Source organism: Puma concolor, chromosome B1 (assembly GCF_028749965.1).
Source record: "Puma concolor isolate L17-30 chromosome B1, mPumCon1.1.hap2, whole genome shotgun sequence".
In the NCBI taxonomy this organism is placed as follows: Eukaryota; Metazoa; Chordata; class Mammalia; order Carnivora; family Felidae; genus Puma; species Puma concolor.
The window spans coordinates 73565611-73585966 of NC_141670.1; the positions used below are offsets into that span (position 1 = coordinate 73565611).

At 42.7% G+C, this 20356-nt stretch overlaps 1 protein-coding gene across 2 annotated transcripts; it reads right to left on the bottom strand.

Moving 5' to 3' along the window:
- Nucleotides 1-8063: 8063 nt before the first annotated feature.
- Nucleotides 8064-15592, bottom strand: LRAT (lecithin retinol acyltransferase). Of its 2 annotated transcripts, none has more exons than XM_025922315.2 (3): nucleotides 15454-15592; nucleotides 14148-14688; nucleotides 8064-9920 (listed from the first exon to the last, which is right to left on the bottom strand). In XM_025922315.2, exons 2-3 carry the CDS (start codon nucleotides 14685-14687, stop codon nucleotides 9768-9770), a joined length of 693 nt encoding a protein of 230 aa, XP_025778100.1. In that variant the 5' UTR covers nucleotide 14688; nucleotides 15454-15592; the 3' UTR covers nucleotides 8064-9767. The 2 variants fall into 2 exon arrangements, with proteins under 2 accessions (XP_025778100.1, XP_086560162.1); XM_086704036.1 differs by lacking the exon at nucleotides 15454-15592 and adding an exon at nucleotides 14802-14936.
- Nucleotides 15593-20356: the final 4764 nt, after the last annotated feature.

The window sequence follows — 20356 nt, forward strand, 5'->3', positions numbered from 1 at the left end:
AAAAAAAAAAAAGAAGGAGACAGAGAATCCCAAGCAGGCTCCTCACTGTCAGTGCAGAGCCTGGCGTGGGGCTTCATCTCAGGAACCATGAGATGACCTGAGCCGAAATCAAGAGTTGGATGCTTAACCGGCTGAGCCATCAAGCGCCCTTATTTAATTAGACTTTAATTGTACTGCAAGGGGGTAAACTTCCAAGTGCTCATGTGAAGTCCTGATTACAGCTTTTTCAGGTCATGCCCACTCAAGCCATGTAGCCCTCTCACACAGTGACTTAAATTTTTATTTCTGTCTCCTTAAAAGAAGACGAAGACTAAAGTTCATCCATCCCACCCATTCCCACTTTCTAGTACAAACCAAAGGACGGACCTACTTTGGGGAGATCAGTCTGAGGCCTGGCAGGAAAATCAAGTAAAGGACCATATTCAGAGAATCACTGCTTTAAAAGAAAGTCTTCCTGGGGAGCCTGGGTGGCTCACTTGGGTAAATGTCCGACTTCTGCTCAGGTCGTGATCTCACAGTTCATGGGTTCGAGCCCCGCGTCAGGCTCTGTGCTGACAGCTCAGAGCCTGGAACCTGCTTTGGTTTCTGTGTCCCCCTCTCTCTCTGCTCCTCCCCCATTCATGCTCTCTCTGTCTCTCAAAAATAAATAAACATTAAAAAAAAGAAGAAGAAGAAAGAAAAAAGAAAGTCTTCTTGTTGGTTTTTCCACCTATTGCTGAGGTGTGCAGAGAATAAACGCCAAGAGCATATTTTCTCAAAAGCTCTTTTGAGAAAAGATATCCGTAGCACTTGTTTTCAGAGTGGTCAGGAGAGTGAGCACCAAAAGCAGAGAAATCTGAGCTACAGAAGGAGGGGTACCAGTCCTCAGAGCAGGCACAGAAAGAAGCACGGAAGGAGTGGGCTACTCACCCCCCTGAGGAGCTAGTCCCTTGGACTGTTGTGGCACTCTAAATTCATTTCCTCCATTCTCTTTATGTTTAGATTTCCCCCCGTCTTGTATTCTGCCTTAAATTCCTTTGTAGCATTCAAGAGCATTGTCACAAATGTTATGGTCACTTGAAGTCCTTTCTTATCCAGGAAAATGAAAAGAATTGGCCATGGTTAAATTCCCCAGGGGTTATTTGTCTGTGACTTGCCAGAAGTGAAGTGGAGAGACATGTGGGTGCAGTGGTGGAGTGGGGAGCTGGCTTAGGGGAGTCCTGAAGAGGAAGTAAATTTTGATGTTGCTCAAGCATGTAACAATTGCTACCTTTTCTGTTTTCACCCAGCAGTGAGGCACCCGGTCAGGTCAGATGTCTGGACCAACACGGAGCTTAAGTCCTGGTTCTTCTGGTTGAGCAGATCCTTAGGAGATGGCTGTAGGCTGAGCCAGGCCTAGCAGACAAGAGCCGTTTATCTGATAAATTTTGGAGTTTCGGCTCATTGTTTGACTCAGTATAAACAAGAAGACTTACTTAGGAATACTAACACGTTCTTCTTCAAAGAATAGGTGATTCAGCCAAGTAGCAGATGAAATGATCTCAAAATTCTACAAGTACTGAGGTCAGCACAGAACTAACAGATAAGAAGCCATTATTTTGCATGACATCCGTTGAACATGTTAGCCACCTGGCTTTGTTTAACCTTCCATTGTAATTTTTTATGACTGTTTTAATTGCAGAGAATCTGAAGTACTTATGAGGCTGTGATGGCCCCCCAAATTCCAATAGCATTTGAATCTGAGTCTTGCACTGTGTGTTGATGTCTCCATCATTCTGTGAAAGGGAAGAAGTGGTGATGGACTCCCCTCAACAGATTGAATGAGAGCCCAAGGCTCTAGAGTCCCACGCAGTGTGGTTTTTGTTTCTATGCCTTCCCCCTTCTCCTGACCCTATCAGAATTTCCATCTGAATATGGGTTATTTTCAAAGAAGACAATAGAAATGGGAATGTTCACTGATTTGACTTAACCCTCTGATAGTAATCACTGCTCTGAAAGAAAAGCACCGTTCTGATATTATCACAAAAACAGCGCTTGTCCCTTAGGAAACAATTATGAAAAATTAACTTATGCTTTTTAAACGAGGCATAAAGCCTTTCAGAGTGTATTCACAATATGTTCCCTTCCAAAGAATACTCAAGGGAAAGCAGAGATGTCATATATTATACTGCTTTCTGAGTCTTCGGGCTTTATTGGTTTCCTTCCTTTTCCCACCAAACCACTACAAAAGTCAGCCCGCACTCATTTTCCACTTACATTTCAACCCACAATCTGCCTTTTCCCCTAACCTCCTAACAACCCCCGTACCTGGCATTAGTGGGATGTTTATTCATCAAGGCCACTCAGTCTCCTTTTTTGTCAAATCTGCTGGGAACAGCATTGAGGCCCGTGCTCTCTTCTATATCTCGATGCTACTCAGACTCTTAGCTTCTACAATTCACTCCTTCCTGGCCTCTTCACCCAGTGTCTCTTTGGTTTGCTCCAACCTGTGCGCCTTATTCCTCGGTCCTTTTCAGGAGCTCTTCCTGATCTTTCTTCTTCCCTCCATTTTTTTTTTTTTTTTTGTGAGCTTAGTCTTACAATCCTTCCACTTTTTTTTTAAATTTTATTTTTTATTTTTTAAAATTTACATCCAAATTAGTTAGCATAGAGTGCAACAATGATTTCAGGAGTAGATTCCTTAGTGCCTCTTACCTATTTAGCCCATCCCCCCTCCCATAACCCCTCCAGTAACCCTCAGTTTGTTCTCCATATTTATGAGTCCCTTATGTTTTGTCCCCCTCCCTGTTTTTATATTATTTTTGTTTCGCTTCCCTTATGTTCATCTGTTTTGTCTCTTAAAGTCCTCATATGAGTGAAGTCATATGATTTTTGTCTTTCTCTGACTAATTTCACTTAGCAAAATACCCTCCAATTCCATCCATGTAGTTGCAAATGGCAAGAGTTCATTCTTTTTGATTGCCGAGTAATACTCCATTGTATATATATACCACATCTTCTTTATCCATTCATCCATCGATGGACATTTGGGCTCTTTCCATACTTTGGCTATTGTTGATAGTGCTGCTATAAACATGGGGGTGCATGTGTCCCTTTGAAACAGCACACCTGTATCTCGTGGATAAATGCCTACTAGTGCAATTGCTGGGTTGTAGGGTAGTTCTATTTTTAGTTTTTTGAGGAACCTCCTTCCATACTGTTTTCCAGAGTGGCTGTACCAGCTTGCATTCCCAAAAATCCTTTCACTTTTTAAAATTCTTTATAGACTCCCTCAGGATGGTCTAATTCATATCCTTGGCTTCAACCACCACTGTCATGACTCCTAAATGTATCCCCATCCCTGAGCTCTGTCTAGAGCATGAGACTCTAATTTCCAATTGTCTGTATTGCCATCTACGAGACCCAAGGCTACTCAAACTTATGTATTCCAAACCAAGCTTGTCTTGCTTTTCCCAAGACCAATTCCTCCAAATTAGCCAGTATGCCACATACAATCAGTTACACTTATCCCCGTGCCCAGTTTTAGCCTGTTATGCTTCAGATGCATTTCTTGCCTTTCCTGGCAGGCTCTTCTGCCAGTTGGTTTCTGGCTTAGTTGGCCAACGTGAGATGCTCATGGGAGATTAGAGGGAGGGAGTAAAAGGAGAAACCAGGGCATTACACACATACACATACACATACACATACACATACACATACACATCCTGCCAGACAATACTCAGAATGGTTTGTTTTCTATGTTGAACCTATATGAAACCACCTCCTTCTCAACCCTCAAATCAATCCATTCTCTCTTGTCCATCTTCATTGCCATTGAATTAGTGCTAGCCTTCATCATTTTTCTCCTACATTTTGGTGATAGAATTTATGTCCTTTAAGTTACATCTCCTCACCTAATCCATTCTCTACATTGTTGCAGAATGAGCTGAGATGATAATGAGATGTTTCCCTCTCCTTTAAAGTAAAACAGATAGCTATCTTCAAAGGAAAATCAGTTACAAGTAGCTCCTTTAGAATAGATCACCATACCTTGGGCCACGTTGGTGTACAACTTGGCAACAAATGATTGGCCCAAGGATATCACCTGATCTGAAAGTACCAGACCTACAGGATATGAGGACCAATGGCCATGAGGTCTTCTTGCTAGAGAACTTTGTTCATGACCACCAATACTGCTTCATGACTGGTCAGTTTAATTTGATACTTTAGAAATTTTATTTTTTTTAATGTTTACTTTTGAGAGAGAGTGCCTGAGGGGAAAGGTACAGAGCGAGAGAAAGACAGAGGATCTGAAGCAGGCTCCATGCTGATAGCAGCAGGCCTGATGCAGGGCTCAAACTCATGAACTGTGAGATCATGATCTGAGCCAAAGTCAGACGTTCAACCAACTGAGCCACCCAGGTGCTCCAGATCCTTTGGAAATTGTAAATGAGAGACAGCGTCCCAGCAGAGTGGAGAAGAAGTAGAAGAAACACAAAATAAAGGTGTAAGGAAAACCATGAGGCAGCAGAGGCAATGATACACTGAAGGTTAGGAACAGTAGCCAGATAGCAATATGGGTAACAGTTTTAAGCTCAGGAGAATGAAATGTCCAGGGCGGGATCTAGACTCGAGAGGAGGATGGCACTAGGGTTGTTGTTGGGACATGCGAGAAGTTGGGAGCTGTATGGGGAGATGCGATTCATGTAGTTCCCACTTCTCCATGTGCCCTTAAATAAACCTCCACCCGTAAAACTCATGTTTCTTTTCCAAACAAGTTAATGCCACCCCTATTCCTCACGTTTCACAAAATGGCATGCTCACAAGTCTCACCTGAGGTCCTTGGAAAGTTTAGGAAACACTTCCTTTCCACTTCAGACTTTTATAAAGTCCTCCATGATCTTGCCTCTTGTCTCTAACATCACCTGGGTCAAGAGCTGTCTTCCTCAAAGAAATGGTGGAGTAGTATGGCGCCTTTCTCTTAAAGCAACAACATAAACACAAGTCATTGTTCTTAGTGACTGGCAGTAATCCCAACTGTGATGTGGGTTCTCACGACCCTGTTGCCTGTGTATTTACTGCTCCCGGCGCCTGTAATGGCATGGAAAAGGGAAGTCTCTTCCACTTCAAATGTTTGTACATTTTACAACTCAGTTAAGGTATTACTGAAAACTTCTTTCCCATCTCTCTTCTTTACTGGCCCCCAGCAGGCAGCTACGGGTTTTGTCTCTGCCCTTCTGACACTTTTACAAGCTTATCATTGTTTTGAAATCTATTTACTTGCCATTCTTTCTCATGAGACTGAGCGACTGCAGGACTAAAATTCTAACTAGTTCATTCTTTTGTGGCCCTGCTTGGAATACACAAAAGGTCTGCAAGAAATTAATACATTCATTGGTGGAAAGATTGTCCAATTTATGGGAGACCTTAGGAAGCCAATGTCATATGAAAGAAAGACAGCCGGAGTCAAATTGTAGATCTGTCTCTGATTATTTGTGTAATTGCCAAGTATCTGAACCTCTGTGCCTGATTTTCCATGTCTGAAATGTGATGAGTTGTTTAAGGGTTTGGCCCAGTAACCTCTGTGGTTCTTTGCAAAGCTGTGAATACATCTCAGGATTGGCCCTGGGATTCGCTCCTACTCACACTTCATCCGCACTCAACCCATAGCCAGAGTAAAATGGCAGGCCACCTTGGTAGTATTAAACATCTGCTGACTGAGTTCATGCTTATAGCTCTGTTTTGTTGCTTCTTGGTTTTGTGGAATGGAGAATTGTTATTTAATATGATGCAGAACCTTTTCTATATAATCAAGGTAGGCTTCAAGATGCAGGTTACATAGATCATATCAGTCTGAAGGCAGATTCACACAGTTTTAATTTCAAATATGTAAAGCTAGCTTTGCTCAGTAAAGGAAGCTTTGAGAGACAAAATTTTTCAGGCTACCAAGCTTAGAAAAATATTTATGGATATCAAATTCAAAGACAAGAGAGGACAGCATGTATGTCAAATTGATTTTATTTAATACACATATGTACCAAATATAAAACTAATTGAACTAATAGATCTAGGTTAGATAAAATTCTCTAAACAGAACATACAAAACACAGTATTAGCAATCATCATTTCTTATACGCTTCTCATCTATAAAGAGATTTTGTCATCGACATACCTGTGACATTACCGGAAGACATTTTTTTTTTAATGATTCTTTATTAATTTTTAGAGAGAGAAAGAGAGCCAGAGAGAGCAGGAGAGAGAGAACCCCAAGCAGTCTCCATGCTTAGCACGGAGCCCAACTTAGGGCTTGACCCCACAACTCTGGGATCATGACCTGAGCCGAAACCAAGAGTTGGACGCTTAACCAACTGAGCCACCCAGGTGCCCCTTGAAAAAAACTTTTTTTTTTGACAGTAGTAGTATGAAATAGAAAATGGAAAAATAAATATATCTCTATTCTGAAAAAAAATTAAACTACAAATCTGTACTTATTTGCTTGTCCTTGCCAAGACATAGAACTAGCAGACCAAAGATCTGGAATATCCAATATACATACAGTCACCACATTGTTATATTTCAGGAACCGATTTTCTGGCAGGAAAGGATTTATGACTCCTCCCTGACACTGTACCAATAGTTACTCATGAGTCGAATATAAGAATTTGGCTAGTCTGTTGACACTTCCTTAACATGTTTGTTCTCCACCCTCACAATTACAGTTTGAGAGATTAAGGACCATAACTAGTCTCCTAATAGAGCCCCTTGTCCTGTCTTGCCCCATGCCCCATCCTTCCTTGATACTTTTTGGAGTTACCTCTCTGAACTCAAACCTCCATTGCCTGTTCATAAAGTCCAACCTTCTTGGTCTACACAGGACTTGAACCACCTGATCATTGCTCTCGTTTTCCAGTACCTCCCCTCAGCACTGTTGCTCCACTCTAGCCTCTGAACCACTTGCGTCTGCCTGAATGCCCCATACAGTTTCATGCTTCAGTCAACCAACAGTCGAGTACCTCACACTTATGTGCTAGGCGTGTTGTGAACAGTGTTACTGCATTTGCCCATACTGTTCAGAATGTGTACAATATCCTGCCCAGATCTGTCCCCCTGGAACACATCCCATTTTTCCAAGTCTCAGGACACAGTCCCTATAGTTTTGGCTTCATCAGGTAAAACCATGTCTTTTTCTGTGCCTTCAATCAGCTCTAGCATAGTCTTAATGCTTCTATGTCAAGGAGGCAATAAACTTTGAGGTCCATGTCTCATTCTTCTCTTCATCCCTAATACCTGCATAGTACTCGACACTTGCATTATTTCATCTTAGCCCAAGCTAGTTCTTTGGCCTTCATCTACATATGGCAACCATATGGTGACAATATGGCGACAAAAGAAGCAACAAAAAGCTGTATCAAGCTGTATCAGACACTATGTATCATTCCACAAGTTAGAAGCGAAATTTATAAGTGCAAGGACTTGCAGAATCGTAAGCGTGAGTCTTAACTAATGAAGCCCAGAGACATTCAGCAGAGACACAAGAAGGGCTCAGTTTGTTCCACAGACAGAATCAAGGATATTATGTTTCTTTTGCCTCCAGACGCAGCTCATCAAACGGAGCACAACAAAACGAAATTTCCCTTTGTCCTAAACTCAACAAATTCTAGTGTTGTGGAATATTACATAAATAAAACCTCCTTCCAGTACCCTCTTCCAGTAAGTAGTAAAATACATCAGTGTGATAAAATCACCTCTTGCTGTTTCTCAGCCTAATGTTGGCATTGCCTACTTCGGATTTCTCTGACCTTCAGGAAGATTTTGTTTTTCCTTCTTCTGTATTACCATAGCACTGTATACACTCTAATATTGGTAGCTTAAAAATAATATTAATTCTAGACCATGAAATTATAACAGGTCAGTGCCTGGCATGTAATGAACACTCAAATGAATGAGGAATTGGATCTCACTTTAAGCATATGAAGTAAGACTAATTATGTTAATTCCAACCTTAAGTACTTCCCTTAGCATTTAATAAGGGATCATTATCTTTGAACACAGATTTAACATCAGACAGTGGTTTTCACTACCCAAAATACTGAAATCCACACACAAAAAAAAAGGCATTTATTTAGAAGGACATCGTGTTTTTAAAAGATCAATTTATTTAAACACTTGCTCCGAGGGTAATAACAGTAAGTGAAAAACCACTAATACAATGGAGTTCTCATAGTGTATACATACTTAAAATAATTTTAAGTGGTTGGAATATGCCCAGAGAAACTTTATTCTGTAGTGTTACCATTTCATGTTTTAACTATTTAAAACATTTAAATTAAACAAAGTTTAATTATTATTAAACTCCAACTGAATGTTAAATTCCAACAGAATGTAAAATCTGCTATTAAATTTGTTCTGATTGGATCACTGAGTGACTGACCCCACTCTCCCCCTAACGCTCACCATGTGACTCATTATTTTGTGATTCTTGATAGTTTATAAAGAAATTTTAATATTTGAAATGCAAGTCTAGCTTGTGGCTTAGTTTTTACAATTTGGTAATTCTGCAAAACTACTTGAACGCTTGCTTTAACAGGACTACATCTCAACTCTGATATTAACACAGCCTCAGTGTAACCAATTTTACATGCCTGGCGTTACTAAGACACTCAAAAACCACTTCTAATAGTTATTTCTTTGTGGTATCCTTCCTTTAAGGATATAAACTGTACTTTGTAATGAAATGAAGAAACCTGTTAGCAGACAAATCTGACGGCTTTTAAAAATTATACAGTACATTAGTAAGTGCTTAAAAAGGTAAACCATCCAATGACATATATGCAAACCATACCACAGACATGAGAACACAGACTAAAGTTACTTTTACACTCACTTCTGCAGATGCAGAAGTAACCACACTGGTGGATAATAAAGCAATCAAGAACAAAATTGGTCTCTCATCCGTCTATGTATATGTGGACATCTGCATGTTTGATTGACACATACACACTCCAAATACCCGAATTATTTCAATCCTATATCCATTTACTTCTCAGAGTGGTTTAAAGTAACCCCAGTGACACATAAAAGGAAAAGAAAAAATTGAATGCCAGGCTTCCTAGTGAGTAAAGTCAAATCGAATTGGTCAACTGATGCTATAGGAGCTTTTTCTGCAGGAAAACACAAATTTCTACAGTTCCAGTCGTTATTTTATCATTAAACTCTAACTTTGCCAACATGGTTTCAAGTAATGAAAATATTCTTGACTTATTGGGAATTGCATCTAATACATTAAAAAAAAGACTATGAATTTTTTTTTTTTTTTTTGCCAATCATCAAACATGTTTTCAACTGAATGAGGGAAATTCTTTTAGTTTAATATAAGTTTTTCAATGAAAAAGAATACATTTATAATAAAGTTAGTGATTTCAATCAAGGAGTCTTATAGTCTTCAAATTCAGGTCTAACAAGAGAAGAGCAAGGATTACAAGAGGAAAAAAACAAACAACAAACACGCAAATAATCTCCTGTGGCCATCACCTTACGGGCTGGTTCTCTTGTAATGTTGAACTCTATTACAAGTTGCCATGTTTCCAAGATTTGCACAGTGCTTTGAAATGCAACTGCCTGAGAAGATTGAGAAAGCCTTTGTTCTTGGGCTTACACAGTAAGCACTCTGTGTGATTCTTAATCACATTTTTATCCAGAACACAGTGTTACAGGTCACATTTTTCTTGAAGATGCTTATACTGATTTGTGCTCTATAAATATAAACATATTTACACACAGAATACACACACTGACACGGGGATATGAAGTCAGCCAGCCATCCATAAGAAGAACGGAATAAAAATTGCAGGAAGGGTAGTATATGATGCCAAGCCCAGACAGACTATAGACGCCAATCCCAAGATTGCTGAAGCAAGAACACTTCTCTGATCACGAATAATTATCTTCACATTCTCACAGAACTGAAAAATAAAATTGAACAATATTAGAAAAGGTAGTTAAATCTAAGAAGAAGCACAGTAAAGCAACATTTTCTCAAATATTTTCTGTCCAACAAAAGAACTAGAATTTCTATTATGACTTCAGAAAGAATTTAAGATGTAAATAGTTCAGTTTCTTGATTTCACATCCCATAGTAGCTGAAATGATGCTTCAGGCAACTGAGCTCATAATGGCACTTGCCTTTGTAAATACAGCATTTTTATAGAAAACTACAGAGTGTAACCACATAAAAGTTATTCGGGATTAAAGGTGAAAACTTTATACTGCTTGTCAATAACAGTAACATATTCTAAAATTATATAGGCAAAAGAATCTCTAACCTTGAATAACAGAATTTAGCCTATTATTGGTGAATTCAGTTCCTACAACTCATTTGAAAATTTGATGATACCAATGATAACTTTCTTTATATGTCTCAGAATCTAAAGATATACAAAGTCTAATTTTTTTGTCATGTCCCATTACCTGAATAAATTAAATCCAGTCAATTATGGGACATAAAATTGGCTGCTGGAGATAAAGATAAATATGATCCATAGCCCTGAGGAAGGCATTCTTCTCATATATAAATATAAAAACTAATTTTATTCAGAAGTGATGGCTTATGCTTCAGTCCTGGCTCACCTCTTATTAGCTCGAGTAAATCTCATGTAAATCATTGAACTTGTCCAGACTACCCTCTTCTCCTCCATGGGAATACTGAGGTTGTTGTGAGGCTCAAATGAGGTTTTTAATGCAAAAGTACTCTGTATTCTTCTACATGCTGCATAAATGTAAGGCATTACAGTAATTATTATTACTGCTACATGTGTTGACAATTCTCTCTACCTCATCCCTGTCAGGGCAAGATTTAGCAATGAATTGTTCAATTTTTACATATGACTTTTGCTACTCATACTAATCTTAAGCTCCTTTTCTAGGCATGACATTGTATATGCTTTGAGGGTCTCCTACTATACAGTCCTGGATAGATTTAGCAATTCTAAATTCTTTTTTTTTTTTTTTTTTTGTAAGAGAGAGAGAGCAGGGGGTGGGAGGCAGAGAGAGAGAGCTAATCTTAAGCAGAGTCTATGAGCACCGAGCAGCCAGACCTGGGACCTGGTCCCACGACCCTCTGATCATGACCTGAGCTGAAATCAAGAGTCAGAGGCTCAACATGCTCAACCAACTGAGCCACCCAGGCACCCCAATGTCTTTTTATTTTAAAGCTAGGTTTCTAAATTCTCTTTTTATTATTTTTTTAAATGTTTCTTTATTTTTGAAGGAGAGAGAGACAGAGCATGAGTGGGAGAGGGGCAAACAGAGAGGGAGACACAGAATCTGAAGCAGGCTCCAGGCTCTGAGCTGTCAGCACAGAGGACGAGGCGGGGCTCGAACCCATGAACCGTGATATCATGACCTGAGCTGAAGTTGGACATGTAACCCACTGAGCCACCCAGGCACCCCTAGGTTTCTAAATTCTTAATGGACAGAGTATAGAAACCCAACATATTTTAACATGCTATCTTGACCATAAGGTTGTCTCTATCCATACTTTTATACAATTGCTAGACAAATACAAAACTTCCTGTCAGTTATCCCGATGTTGTTTTCCTTACGGGTCAAACGGATGATTTGTCTCCTTTTACGGAACAAAACATCGAGTCCCAAATACACAATCATAAAGTGAGGATCAAACTAAATGAAGTTTTCGGGACAATGAGAAAAAGGGCTTGACAGATAATGGGAGAATATGCATTTGGGTAAAAGAGTAAGCTGTCTTCATACAGTTAAGCTTCTTTTTATCTTTTCCCTAATAATTTTTAATTACGAAAAACAGAATCATTGTGACTCCTTCACGCAAAAGCAGATTTTCTCAAGGAGCATCATATTTCTAATGTCCTGGTCGTGTTCACTTGGCCATGAGCCTAGGAGGCATCTCTGGTGGTGCTCAACAGGAGGGAATGTCCTGCATTCCTAGAAGGTGTTAAGAAACTTGTAGGGGCGCTTTTTGAGCACTGAGTCCCTGGAAATTAAAAGGAGTATTTGCATTCATTTTTTGGCAATGAAAAGCAGTACCAGCAACATAAAAAAAAGAGTTGAAAAAGCGTAAGGCATAGTAATAGTAATTAAAGGGCTTTATAGTTTACAAAACACTGAAATTGTTAACAGTAATATAAAACTCCCTTTAGTTTTAGGATTTCTAAACTTGTTAAAAAGAACTTCACTACAAAAAAGTAAATTATTTTCTTCCAATTTATTTTCAAATTAGTTTCAGGGCTTTTCATGAGGGAAAGTGCTATTCAGAGTGTTTATAAACACAAATTTAAGAGACAATTTGTAACTCTCAGTGTTAGGCTTATACTAGTGTATGTAATTAAAGAACTCAACAAGCAGACCCCAGACCAAATAATTCCTTACATTCTGAAAAGTAGAAATTAGTCCTCCTTCAGTATGAATGATCTTCTTCTCTCAAGCAAGACATGTCCAAAAACCGGTTCTTAGAATTGGAAAATTTGGGATGGGAATTTTATTTCCCGGGAAATCTACTCTGGCCAAATTGTTTGTTACACCATTCAAAGTGAAGACAAAAACTCAGTTTCACAAGAGGTGCTATGCGGCAACGGCAATTAAAACACTTCTCCACTTCTGTAAAACCTTACAAAGTTTCCAAAGATGAAAAACTACTCCAACTAGTTATTTATGCAGATTAAATATTTTGCTACCTTAAAAAAAAAACACTTGTACTGGTTTTTTTTGTAGAAGTATGCAATACAGTGCCCTATGTGTTCCATGAAAGGGTAACTCCTAATTACTGGATAGAAATACTGTTTTCCTTTAGAGAAATAACTTGCTTGGTTCCTAAGTAAATCTGACGCGTTTCCTTTTGTACACTTTTGGAGCCAGTGTTTGTAAATGTCGTGGAGTTCATTTCCAACCAGGCCTGGACTGGAGTTGTGTTTCTTAAATCATTGCAAAGTGCTCTAACTACATTTTTATTTAACTTAGAAAACAATTCTTAGATTGAGTCTTTTGCGGTTCAATAAGTAATCTACTAGGGTTTCATATTCCGGTGTATAAAAAGCATGATACTTTTATGCTCTGCCACAGAGGAGAGAAAGGTTTTTCCCATATAGGTCAAAAAATTGATCAAGATGTGGAGCAGAACAAAAGTGATTGCATGGACGCATTCTCTTGGTCTGAAAAATATCTAGACATGAAGACTAAAATATGAAGCTCATTACATGATAGCCCAGGTTTCCATTAAGAGCAAACATTAACAATAACCTCTTTAACAACTACAATGAAGGCTGAGAAAGCTTCTAATTGCGAATGAAGTTGCAAGTTTAAAATGTTAACTACCTTTAAGTTAAGGTTTCGAAACGAAAGAAAAAAAATCCATTTTCCCTCCTTTGGCTCTGTGACGGATTCAATCACCTTGAATGCTAATACTGTTTTTTTAAAAGCACCCATAAAAATTACAACATTTAATGAATCTTCTAGAAAACCAATTGTTTTGCTCTCTGGGGAACCCATAAACAATCTAACCCACCTTCGGAACTAATCCTTAAAGGATGCTTAACAATGAGGAAGTCCACAAGGGGATTAAAGCCTTCAAGGAAAGAATTCAGAATACCAAGGAAATGACTTCTGTGAAGCCAGACGCAGGAGTAAGGGATCTACCACGGACGTCTTCTTACTGGGAATTTTGATAGTTTGTATTAAACAAAGGGAATTCACTCTGCATTTTACAGACGGAAAAACCTGCATAGCTTGCTTAATTTTAAAGGCACAACAATTTGCACACAGGGTTACAGCTTAATTACAAACTCTGAACGCCTTTTTTCCTATTGCAATTCTTGGGGAAATCTGTAAGCACACGGCGACAGATTTTCTGTTGACCCCCACCCCCACCTGTTCTTCTATCATTTCGACTAGCTGGGTGGACACCCTGGCGACCTCTGCAGCAGTAACTGGGTAGATCTCTTGGAATCGCTGGCAGCGGTACCGCATTGCCACACTTTTTAACCGCGCGTTTCGAGGTTATCTTGCAAGCGACAGCTCTATTTATTTACTTGGCCTCCCGTAGGGACACCGAAGAGGTCGTTACTCATTCTAGAACTCAATCCCTGATCCCCGGGTATGGAAAAAAGTCAGGGATAGGAAAGGGCGTCCCCACTGAGCCCACAGGCAAGTCACACGTGTACCTTGTCAGCCTGGGGGCTGATCGGGGTGCCGAATCTGCAGTAGGTCACGAAGTGCTCACAGTTGTTCCACAGGAGGCTGTAGGAAGTCAAGCCCAGCAGCTTCTCCGCTCTCTGCGCCACCTCTTCGTTGAGCAGCGCCTTCCTCTTGAGGGACTTGTCCAGGTGATTGACCAGGATGTCGGCTCCGTAGGCGAAGTCCTCCACTGTGTCCACGCGGACGCTGGCCACCCTGCCGATGACGCCCAGGATGAGACGCTTGTTGGAGACCACCTTCTGGGTGAGCCGCTTGTCGTCGGTCAGGGCCAAGAGGATGTCGGGCATCATGTGGGCGACACGGTTGTCGCCCAGGTAGATGCCGTAGTGGGTCAGGTGAGTTCGCGGCACCTCCAGCACGTCGCCGCGCAGGAAACGGCTGATCTCATAGAAACTGTTCCTCGCCTTGTTTTCGCTCTGGGCGCCGGAACTGAAGAGCTTGAAGTTGGAGATGAGGAGCAGCTTCTCCAGCAATAGGGACAGTGCCTCCAGCATTGGGTTCTTCATCCTGCAGGGAAAAGGGAGTGCTGGGGGTGGGGTGGGCCGAGGCAGGGGCGACCGCCGCCGCTCCGGCACCGGCAGGGCTAGGCGAGCTCGCCGGACAGGGGCGCTGCTGCTCACCTGCAGGCCAGCGGCCCAGTGCCGCGGGGGACTGCAGCTGCCTTGGAGGAAGGGGGAGCAAAAAAGAAAGGGGAGAAAGCCTGGAAATTGGCTCGGCCGCCTCGCACTGGGGACTGAGGAGAATGAGGACCCGACGGCGGCTGACCGCGGGGTCAGTGGGACGGGCGCTGTGAGCAACAAGCTACCAAACGCACCTGGAGGCCGCGCCGGGGCACAGGGCAGATCGCGGAACTCTAGCCTGGAGCCTTCTCCGAGGCCTTTTATTCCAGGCAGGGGGGCGGGGATGAACGCCGTCACAGACCCGGCAAGAGCGCTGATTGGGCACAGGCTACAAGCGCCGCTCGCGGCGAGGGGCGCGCGGGACTGCGGGGTGTTTGGAACGCGTCTGGGGCCCCCCAGGTCCGGGGTTCTTTCTCGAGAGCCCCTTCCAGACGCAGGTTCCCTCTGGCGCTCGCGACCTAAGCACTTCCGTCCGCTGGGCAGCCGTTTGAAGTAGTGAACGAGGCGTGGCCACACAAAAAGTGCCTGCACCTGTCTGAACTGGGGTGCATTCTGGGCGTTTCGGGAACGTTTTCGGTGCAAAAGCCCTCTCCCTCGAGATTTCTGAGCTGAACCACCTCCCTCTAAAGGATTGGATACCCAGAGACCTTACCTTACTAAAATGTTTGCATTTACTCTGCGAAGAGTGCGTGCCTCCAAAGCTTGCGGATTCCTTTCTAAATTCCCTAGAGCCGTAGTCCCACGCGCCGCGGATCGTTCTCCCCTTTAAATGCTTTTTGCTCGAATCCTTTTTGCTCTCAGCTGGCGCGCGGGTCGGCGTCCAGGTCCCGCAAACTGGCGAATAGAACCCAAGAAGCCTCTGCATTCGGAGGCACCAGTGACCGTTGAGCGCACGGCTCCGAACGGTAAGCTGAAAAACGGCGAAGCCCCCAACGACCGCCTGGAGAACCGGATTAAAGTCAAGTTTATTTCTCTGGCTTCAGGCTCAGATGGACCCAGCTCGGGTTCACCCACCAGAACGTCGCCGATTTCTTTCAAAGCGCAGCCGCCCGGAGGTGGCCAAGGAAGGATGTGGTACGGCGTTCCTTGCCAGAGCGCCTACAGCGTGACCCAGGCGCAACGGCGAGGGTGGTCCCCGGGAGCAGCCGGGTGAGGGAGCTGCTAACTCGCGGTCCGCGCCAGGTTTGGCACGCGGTGTTCCGACTCTGCGCGGAGTTCCGTGCTAATGCGTCATGTAAATGCTTAAATTCCGCAGACAAAGGCCACAATAGAGAGCCTCGGTTGGCTCCACAAAGCTGCCCAATTCGGGGCTAATAGGTTTCTTAGGGTAGCAGATTCTCTGCTTGACTGGGGGAGGAGGCTGGGCTGTGGATGATGGATGAAGGGCCATTCATCTTACCTGGAAGATGAAGGGGGGCCACGGAGACCAGGCGGGGAGGAGGCTGGCTTCTAATTATCCTCGGAGGCCCAGCCTTTGCTCTCACCTCCGGCCTGCCGTCAGCGTTCTGCCCCAGTGGTCCGGTTTGCCGGTGGTGACTTCTGTTCATTTCACGAATGATCCCGAATCACATTACAGTCCCAGCATAGAGGAGAAAACTCCATTTCCCACAAACGAATTAAAAGCAGAAGATGGAGAAGGGGAGAAAGGCAGTGAATTGGAAATTTTAAATAATTTATTTCCCCACTCTGCCCCCAAAATTTAAAGCGCGGAGGTACTGAGTTACTGAAATTAATCAGACACTTGGGCGTTTGTTAGCTTCCAGCCGCACACCAGCTCTGTGGCTGGTTTTAAAATCTGGGCAGTCTGGAAATTTTTAAAAATCTGATCCAGACCTCGGCGCATAAATTAATCTGCAGGCCCGAGGTCGGACTCTAAGGCTCGCTAGTCGCATCCAGTTCTAAGAAAGCATAGATGCCTGCACCTCCAGTGTCGGGAACCAAACGGCTGGGGGAGATCAAAGGGGACTTCGTAATTAGCGATTTCCGTCTCTGGTGGTCACTAATACGGCTTATTAAGGCCTACGACCCTCTCCACCTGGGGAATCTGCAGAGACAGAAGTATGGAAAACTGTTTGACGGCTCCACAGAATATTCTTTAAGAGCAAAAATGCATTAAGGAGAAATCACCCCTAGACCTTCAATGGCTTCATCCCCTCTGGAGGCTTTGTGAAAGAGAGTGCCACGCTGATTTGCGTTTCCCCTGCCCCGCCTGCGGGAATTCGGCCTTGGGTAACCCCGAGGAGACTGTAGAACATTTTCCTTTGTCTTACTTCTGAAGTCTTCTCAGACCTCTTAAACTGGGAATGGTTAGGGAAGATTAGGCTGCTTCTCAACCGAAAAAACACAGCGTCCTAAAATGAGCTCTTGTTGGCCCAATGGATATGACCTCCCTATGGTGACCTCACCTTACAAAAGGCAACCAACCCTCACCCTTCTCTGAGTTGAATATATTTTTGTGGCTGAGCAGTCAGTTTTTGATTGCTTCCTAGAGGCACATAACCAATAAATATACGGTTGTATGCTGATAGGTACACTCCCACTAATACTCTTCTGCCTGCATCAATTTTAGCTGAACTATGGGGGAAAAACTGCTGTTAGAAGGAAAGGCCCGAGAGAAATCTAACATTAGAAAGTTCTCCTTCCTAAACCAGAAATTGTTCATTTAGAGCGAGGAACATCCCCATGGGTTGCTGGAAAGACCTTTTGTTTTCCAGATTTTATGAAAGTCAGCTACACTCAACAAGTCTCCATGAGATATCTTAAATGCACACAAATGTGTTGCTAGGTCTGGCCTAGGAATTCTGAAAGAGCTGAGGCTTTCCTGGTCAACACATAGACTTCACTGGAAGGTCAACTGAGCCTCACCTCAGACACTGCTTCCCCATCCTCCTGCAGAAAGGACATTGACAGCAGCCCCACCCACAAGTGCTCAGGCCTGGGTCCATTTCTCCCAGCTGCACAGACCAAGACTCTGCTGGTTTTCTGTGCAAAGGAGGCTGAAATTGGGGCTCACAGAGCCCACTTAACTTCTGGGCCTCATCTTAGAGTCCTTGAGCTCATCGTGGGTCCCAGGAGAAAGAGATCTCACTCTCAGAGACAAGGTACAGAGTCCAGCAGAAGCCTGGAAGGCTAACAGATTTCCGACCTGCACACTTCTTGCCCCTGGAGACTTTTTGTTCCTCAGAGAAGTCCTTAGAGGATCTGATCACAAAATTGTGTGCTTCCTACGTACTAGGAACTGAACTAAGCATTTTCTCACTTAATCCTCATTACCTTGTGAAGTGCCATCTCGGTTTTATTTTACACAGGAAGAAATTAAGGCCTACACTTTTGCCTCCTTCACTGTGTTCATGTGGATCAGGACTCGACTACAGGTTTCTCTGTCCCCAGGTCCATCACCGCCAGGGAAGGACTGACCTTCCATCCGTCCATCCACCTGTCATCCATTCACTTATTAAATGCCTGCTATATGTCAGGTGCTGTGCTCAGCTCAATGAAATACCTAACCCTAAACTTAGATCTCACACCTTTTCTTTTGAATTTGAATTCATTTCCCTGCTTCTCTAGTGCCATGGGGTCTAATTTTTAGCATCAGCTATTTTACTGCAATAATGAGAAAGATCTGATTAAGGTTCTGGTTACTAGTATTCCCTCACGAGGAAGGCCCCAGCACTTGAGTGGCCACGAAGTCCCATACCCTCCTTAGACATGGGTGTTTGATGTCTTGCCCAAGGGCACAGAGTCAGAAGCAAAACCTGGGTCATCCCAGACTTCCTACTTCTTACACCTTCTTTCCCCTGGCCCCTAAGCCTGATAAATTTGGTTTTCTAAACTTCGTGTTTTATTTTTTTAAGATTTATTTTATTTTTTATTTTATTTTTTAATGTTTATTTTTGAGAGAGAGACAGACAGACAGAGCATGAGCAGGGGAGGGGCAGAGAGAGAGGGAGTCACAGAATCCAAAGCAGGCTCCAGGCTCTGAGCTGTCAGCACAGAGCCCGACAAGGGGCTGGAACTCAGGGACCACAAGGTCATGACCCGAGCCAAAGTTGGAGGCTTGACTGACTAAGCCACCCAGGTGCCCCTAAAATTCATGTTTTAAAATTATTGTCCTCCTTTAGAATTAGTTTGTTGTTGTTCTTACATTTTTAAGGTTATTACATTTGGGGGCACATAGATAGTAACATTTGTTTTTCTCTGCCTTCAGTTCATTTACATAGGCTCAGGTCTGGCCCAGTGGACACAGAGGCCCTTACTAGCTAACTCTAAGGGACTGGGGAGAATAAAGGCTCTGTGCACATCCCCCTGGACGCAGAAGAAAACAGCAGACACCTTTTCATGGAGCCTTCAAACTCAGTGCTACCTAGGGTGTTAGGAATCAATTACCTCCTGGGAGGAAGACTTCCCCAGCTTCCTTCCTGGCTGGCTAGCACTTTATTATGAGGGCCTCAATCCTGCCTATTGTCCTTACAAAGATGAAAGGTTGCAGTTCCAGCCAGACAGGATTTAGGGGTTTTGTTTGTTTGTTTGTTTGTTGTGCTAACCATAAAATAACATTGAGCAAAACCAAAGAATGTGCATTTAATATTATGAAAAATCGCGACCAAAGTAAATCCAGGCTTCACATAAATTAACAACAGGTTGAGGCAGCTGGGACATAGAGGAAGGAGGCAAAAATCCCGAGTTTAAGGTCGTGTGGTGTCATTCACAGCTAAATGAACTCAGACAAGTCACTTGCCACCTCTGAGCCTCGATTTCATCTTTCTGAAACGGGAATATTTCAAAGGAATGTTTAGAGAATTAAACACAATCAAATGTACTGAACGTACTGTATCACTGCATGGAGATTCATAACACAATGCATCATCGGTAATATCATATGTGTTATTCTTCAGAGAAACAAGGACAGAGGTGCTTTTCCCTTCTGCTTTGATACCACAGTCACCCAAGAATGCGGTATAGACAAAGGACATGCTTTTACTCGTAGACCCCTGCTAAGGACTCGGCCCAGAGCCACAGTGGGGAGCAGAAAGCAGGCACGTTTAGAGCTGGGGCATTGAGTGCACCCACAGAGGCACGGTCAGTAGTCAGCGGGCAGAGAGGGAACGAATCACACTTGGGAGATTTGGAAGCTTCGGCAGAGCTCTGCTCCTCCAGCAGCTCACCACCAGTGAAGTCCTTTATAATCCGCAAAAACAAAGGTAAAGACCAGTCTTTTGTTTTAAGATGCCTCTCAAAACATACAAACCCCCCAAACGTCCATGTTTGAAATGATAAAATGACATACCGAGGAATGACTAAGAATTTCGAGATGCCCCACAACATGTAAAGCATATTGCGTTTTAAAATGCAAATAATAAATGGCAAGTCACATTACTTCTTAATAAATTCATCTTATTTCCTTTTTATTCTAACTTATCATTTTAAGGCAATAGGAAATATGCGTATTTGGTAACCCAGGTTTGTTAACAAAAGCACATGTAACAATAGCCTTGCGCTACATATTTGAAAGGCCACATATTTGAAATGCCACTACTGTAATCGTACCCATGATA

What these genes read in the sequence shown, in the direction of transcription:
- LRAT (XM_025922315.2), bottom strand. Translation starts at nt 14,687, where the DNA reads ATGAAGAACCCAATGCTGGAGGCACTGTCCCTATTGCTGGAGAAGCTG. An exon ending in TCAGCCCCCAGGCTGACAAG is followed by an intron (nt 9,921 to 14,147) that starts GTACACGTGTGA and finishes TTTATTTTTCAG; the next exon opens with TTCTGTGAGAATGTGAAGAT.